At 38.7% G+C, this 6089-nt stretch overlaps 1 protein-coding gene across 1 annotated transcript; it reads right to left on the bottom strand.

Moving 5' to 3' along the window:
* Window positions 1-533: 533 nt before the first annotated feature.
* Window positions 534-5923, bottom strand: LOC310999997 (guanine nucleotide-binding protein G(I)/G(S)/G(O) subunit gamma-5-like). Its single transcript, XM_083990632.1, has 3 exons — window positions 5765-5923; window positions 1102-1243; window positions 534-801 (listed from the first exon to the last, which is right to left on the bottom strand). Exons 1-2 carry the CDS (start codon window positions 5843-5845, stop codon window positions 1118-1120), a joined length of 207 nt encoding a protein of 68 aa, XP_083846758.1. The 5' UTR covers window positions 5846-5923; the 3' UTR covers window positions 534-801; window positions 1102-1117.
* Between the last annotated feature and the right edge of the window lie 166 nt (window positions 5924-6089).

The following is a 6089-nucleotide window of genomic DNA, read 5'->3' as shown; positions in this document are numbered from 1 at the left end:
CAATAATCTATATTTCATTATTTTTTCTTCAATTCAGATAGTCCTTTTGAAGTATTTTTACTGTAGCCTCCCCACCCTAAAACACCTCTATTTACTTTAGCATGTATATTGTATTTCTAATTCACATTAGTAAAGAATTTGAGAACCCCCCCCCCCCCCCCCCCCCACCACCACACACACACACACACACACACAACTATGGTTCTCTACAACTCAATTTGCAAGTCTGGCCAAAACTAATTGAGGAACTGGTCCGAAAAATCAGGGAACCGAATAATTAAATAGTTTTGTTTTTGAATCTTCTGTTTTTTGTAAAACACATGGAAATGTAATGTATCAATAGGTAACCTTCATTTTGTCTATTTCATGATCTAAACCTCAGCTGCCTCCATTATTATATCTGGAATACACCAAAATACCTCTGGCAGCACTCTGTCAGCTGTCTTTCACAAGCAGTCATGTCCATCATGCAGTGCTGTCAAACAGCTGACCAGCAGAGAACAGGAAAAAAAACATATCACTTAAACTTTTGAGTAGGAAAGAATGTTTTTATTCATTAAATATAAAACAGTCCAGAACAGTGATGACTAAAATAGAACAATAGAAAAGGCACCATAATTTACTCAAAAATCACACTGTGCCATGAAAAATAAAACAGTCTCCTTTCTTCTACTGTGGCTGAAAATAGATGGTCATCTTCCTGAAAATGTGTTCTACACTCGAAATCCCGTGGCAGTATAATGGCTTGGCATGAGGAGCAGTGTTGAGGTCAACTTTTCCCTGTAGCATCAAAATGAAGGCCTGCAGAACAAAAAATGCACACACATGCAAACACAATAAGCACGTAAGTTTAACAGTATTTGTATAATTAGAGACACTTTATTATTCTCAGTCAGAGCCCCAATATAAGTCTTTTATATGAAAAAAAATCTATACTGAATTCCACTTCCACTGGAACACTTCAATCTAAGAGACACAGAAGGGAACACCTGCCTAACTCAAGGGAACCAGCTCTTCAGCTGCACTTTGTGTAATGTTATGAAAAAAGTTGGTTGAACTGGATGTGTGTATCTGAATGCGTCAACAGGTTAGCAGACTTACCATGAATACAGTGGTTTCACAAGAAGGAGCAGACCTTCTGCGGCCTGAAAGGGTTGGTGCTGGAGGACACACCGGTGAGCAGTGGGTCCTGCAAAGCGTTCTGAATGCAAAACTGTTGAAGGTCTGCAGCTGCCTGGGAGACCTGGTGACAAAAAATGAACCAACATGTAAATTGTGATTAGATTAGGGCTGATATAACAGCAGAACAGCACTCCATTATAGAGCATTATAAAACGAATAAGTTACCACAATGAACGTTTAAAGTAACCGTGTTTTTAACCTTAATCCAACCTTGAAGTCAGGTTATCTTCTCCTCTGTTACTTCAATTTTGACCAGTCTCTTTCTAATCATCATATCCGGGTGGGGTGACCAATTATCCGACCATCTGACTGATTGCAGCATCCAAGTCACACGAGCAACAATCTTTTTGATAGAGTAAAAATGGGTTGTAACTGTGGCACCTCTGCCTATAAATCATACTGTCCAGAATCATAGGAACATGCTTACGTGGTACAAGGTCAAACAAAAACATGTCATTGATCAATGAAACACAAAAATGACCATTTCAACTGTAACTACATGTTGTAATGGCAGTAGCTGCCAAAATAATCCCAGTAGGATTTGTTTTTTAGTTATGTTGCAGCCCAACTGTAAATATTTTCCATCTTGATGTGCAATGAATTAAAAGCATTAGGGAATGGACTGGAGTAGTGTATGCATTGTTATAAACTGTATTGATTAGTCAATTAATCTACTGATTCATGGAGAGAACCTTTATGCAACAACTAGCCTATATTAATAGATTTAATTTCTTCAGCTCTCCTTTAAACAAAGAAAAATACCAGACTAACCCTGGATCTAATTTCTGAAACAAGATGACCTGCTACTTTTCTTGGTCCTGAATGATTTTTCATGTTATTATAATATTATGTCAAAATGACACGTATGAGGTTGTCGCATTATTAAGGCTATTTGGCATTACGATGGGTCTTTTTCATTAATAGGAAAAAACAGTCACCTCACCACACAAAACGATGATAAAAACTATCTAGCTTGCAGGGCCCCAGACTTAACTTTTTGTACTAGGAGCACAGTAGCCCCTAACTTAAATTTTTAGGAGCGCAAGCAGAAAACTTACGGCTGCTGCACACCATAAATCAACTTGCAAAGCAAATATTCACATTTCCTTTTCATTCATGATCCTCACACAAATTAGACTGCCACCTGTAATGACAGATTTAGAGTCTTTGCGTCGCCCCTTCCATGTTTCCCAGTGTTAAAGGGCAAATTTACTGGTTGCACATGCGCAAGTAGATCAATTTTACTTGCACCATCTCAAATTTAAGGGGCAAAATATTCTCTATTCACATATTCTCTACATCTTTGTACTTTTTATTTTATCCATTGTACTCCTTAGTAACGCTACAATAGGTAATCTTTGAAATCATTGGTTCAATACTATCAAAGGTACATTGGCTGTTCTGTCTGACCTGTTGAGCGACGAATCTATAATTGTATCACAGTTTGTTTTTTTTAACCAGGGCTCCCACTCTTTTCTTACATGCTTAGAAATTATGACAAATTCATCATAGCACAAAGCAAAAACATGTTGCTTTTGTTTTTAAACCACACCCAAAACTAGCTATCTGCTGCTCCTCTAGCAACAGGTCCAATACTGGAAACACTCATCAACTCCAAGTCTCTAGTTTTCTCACTAGGCATTTCTTTGGAAAAGAAATGGGCAATTCCAGCGTTATGGATGTTACATTCAGAGAGAAAATTGGAAACTAAGCTGAACTTTGACAAGGCATTGATATGAATTAGAAAATTTAAAATACATATTTTAGTTACACTTATTGGGATAAAAATAAGCCTGCAATATGAAATGTTTTGACCCTTTGGATTTTGAGAGAAGTGACAAAATACCCAGCGTTATGGATGTTACGGAAATGGACAAGCTTTTCGGACTCACTGAACACATGATGAAAACTCTGTGAATTGATCTTTCAAAGACTAACATGTTAAATATATTTTTGTAGGGAAGGGTTTGAGGTACCCAAAAAGCACATTCAGGAAAACCTTGTTTTTCCTGTTAAGGAAAGAATCACAGAAAAGTGCCGTTATGGATGTTACATTTTTGCGTTATGGATGTTACATGTCTGAAATAGACAGTCAAAAATAGTGGTTTACCCACATTTGTTTGACTTGAGTGGCCTTTTTAAGCTTGTGTGTTGATAATAATGAAGAGGATTTAGCACTTATATGGTACAATTAACATTACTAGCCTACACTAGCTGATTGTGCCTGATCTTTCACTCATATGAAGCTAACGTTAACAGCAAATTTTAGCTAGCCAGAAGTTAGCCAGGGAAAAGGTAATGATGAATGCCCAAATTACAGACTATATGCTTATAATTTAAAGTGTACGTAATGTTCTTTTTTTCTTTTATACACAAAGTTAAACATAATGTTGATTAGTGTGCGTGTGTGTCACTTTAAAGGGATAGTTCACCCAAAATTCAAATTTCACTCATTATCTACTCACCCTCATGTCGACTAAGAGCTGTGAGAAGTTTCAGAGTCCTCCGTCCCTTCTCTGAGTTACAGGGGGGGGGGGGGTCCGCATAGCAGTATTTGTCCATATAATGGTTGTGAATGGATACCAACTTTCTTCGACCAAAAAGACACACCAAAAACCCTCAAAATACCTCCATGCTGCTCGTCTGTAATGTCCCTCTTGTATTGAAGCCCCGACATGAGAAATTGTTCCGCCGGTCAGTGCAAATCACACGAGATTTGCACTGACACAGGAAGAGCAGTGAACCGAGACACTGGAAGCTTCTGCTACAAACAAGCTTAAAATATAGACTTATTAAAAAATTTTCAAAACAATTTCTCATGTTGGGGCTTCAAGAGGGACATTACAGACGAGCAGTATGGAGGTATTTAGATGTTTTTGGTGTGTCTTTTTAGTTGACATGAGGGTGAGTAGATAATGAGTGAAATTTGAATTTTGGGTGAACTATCCCTCTAATGAATTGGCGAACCAAAAAAAAAAAAAAAAAAAAAAGTGAGAAGCGCGACGCAAGTCGAACTGTCTGGCCAAAACAAAAGCACCAGGTCTAAGAATAAAGTTTACCAGAATCTCTAGTAGCCTAGGCTACTGACTATAAATAATTACGGACCGACGTGAAAGCGAGCGGAGGAAAACTTAACTGGTATTGAAGTGAGACGAGACGTGAGCTGTCAAACGTGAGTGATTGACAGAGAGGTTGTCACTGTGTGTGTGCGTGAGAGAGAGAGAGAGAGAGGGAGAGCGCGGAGCGGGGCACAGCTGTAGTGACCTGTTTGTGTGTGTAGTTTTCATTCATCAAAAGCACAGATAATGACTCGTATTATTCGTACAATAATCGTAGCTACTCGTCAAAGTGCTTTAACCATACCAGATACGCGCCGGCTCAGCCCTGTTAAACAGCGAGCAAGAATGGCAGTGTACCCGCGTAGCCTAATGTGATACAGTAACATTTTCCCATGTCGGCAGCCCATTCCTGCAAATAGCTCATTCAGGATGATAAGCACTACACAGCGAGCCACAGGAGCAGTATTAACTTGTATCATAGTGGGGTCGTGTAACCATTAACGTGATACAGTGTAATCAACATTGTTCACACATGGACTGGGGTTCAGATGATTGACTCAAGAATTCATCTACAATATGTAACGTCCGTCACGGTAACGTCCATAACGCTCGGAAATAATAATAAAAATAAGACCAGGATGACCAATTGTTGCTAATATGTCATCTTCATGAAAGTTAGCTTTGCTTAGAAAGTTTGGCTGAAATTGCTTTCCAGATGCATGTTTTATGACAACTTTTCTTAAAAAACGTTATGGACGTTACATGCGCTGTCCCATAAACGGGCATCATTAATAGCACGTTCCACCTGACAATGGAAAGACACAAAGTACATAACTGATTTAAATATTGATACAACAGCCCTTCTTGATAAAAAAGTGAGGTTAGAGGACATCTGTAGGTGATTTCTTTTTGCCATTTGGCCATTCAGAAAGTCATACAATTTGGTTATTTGAAAAATACATTTTTACATTATTGCGTCTCCTCGTTGTAGTGAGGAAAAACATGTATTTGCATGAATATTATGATCAAATATATTTTGTACTTCAAAATATAGACCTTGATGATACATTTTAAATGGGTTTTGTTATAAATATGGCTACTTTATTTTTTCATGGTGAGGTTGACATTTGTATGGAATTGCCCAAATACTACTTAGTGGGGTCTGAAAAAGTCAAATAGCTGGTAGCTGATGTCACAATGTAATAAGTAATTTTGTAGGACAACTCAATCTTTTCCAGGACATTTGACTTTTCTCATTTACCCATGTGTTTTCCATGGCTGGAGAATTGTTCAACCATTTTCCAGGTTTTCCAGGACGCGTGGGAACCCTGAAAAACCTTTAGTTTCTCTCGGAGCAACGCCCTGTTGACTGTCGGCTAACCTGCTAGCTAAAAATGCTACTAGCCTAGCCTCTGGCAGCAGTTAGCATCGTCGTTAGCCTAGCACATCGAGGCTAACGGTGGAGATTTCTCCTGCTATCTGGGCAGGAAACCAACAAAAAAACACCAACAAAACAAAATTACCTTCACTCTGTTTATGCTCGCCTCGAACCGGAGCTGCTGTACGACTTTTTTCATGGCTACAAGATTTGAGGAACCCGACATTTTCGAGGCGTGTTGTGAGAAAATATAAACGCCGAGCGGTGGTGGGTGGGTGGGATTCGAGTCTGGGGCTGGATGATGATGCTGAGACAAAAGCAAAGATGATGACATCCGGATTCCAGTTCTTCACTTCTGACCGCTACACCTAATAAAATACACCAGTGGGCGCCAAATCACACAGACAAAAATAAAGCATTTAATTAAAAATATCTTTATTATAGTGTTAGACCAGCAGGGCAGACCATTA

This window comes from Trachurus trachurus (assembly GCF_905171665.1).
Source record: "Trachurus trachurus genome assembly, chromosome: 17".
Taxonomy (NCBI): domain Eukaryota; kingdom Metazoa; phylum Chordata; class Actinopteri; order Carangiformes; family Carangidae; genus Trachurus; species Trachurus trachurus.
Note: the sequence above shows the minus strand (reverse complement) of the source record. Positions and strands in the feature narration are given on the sequence as shown.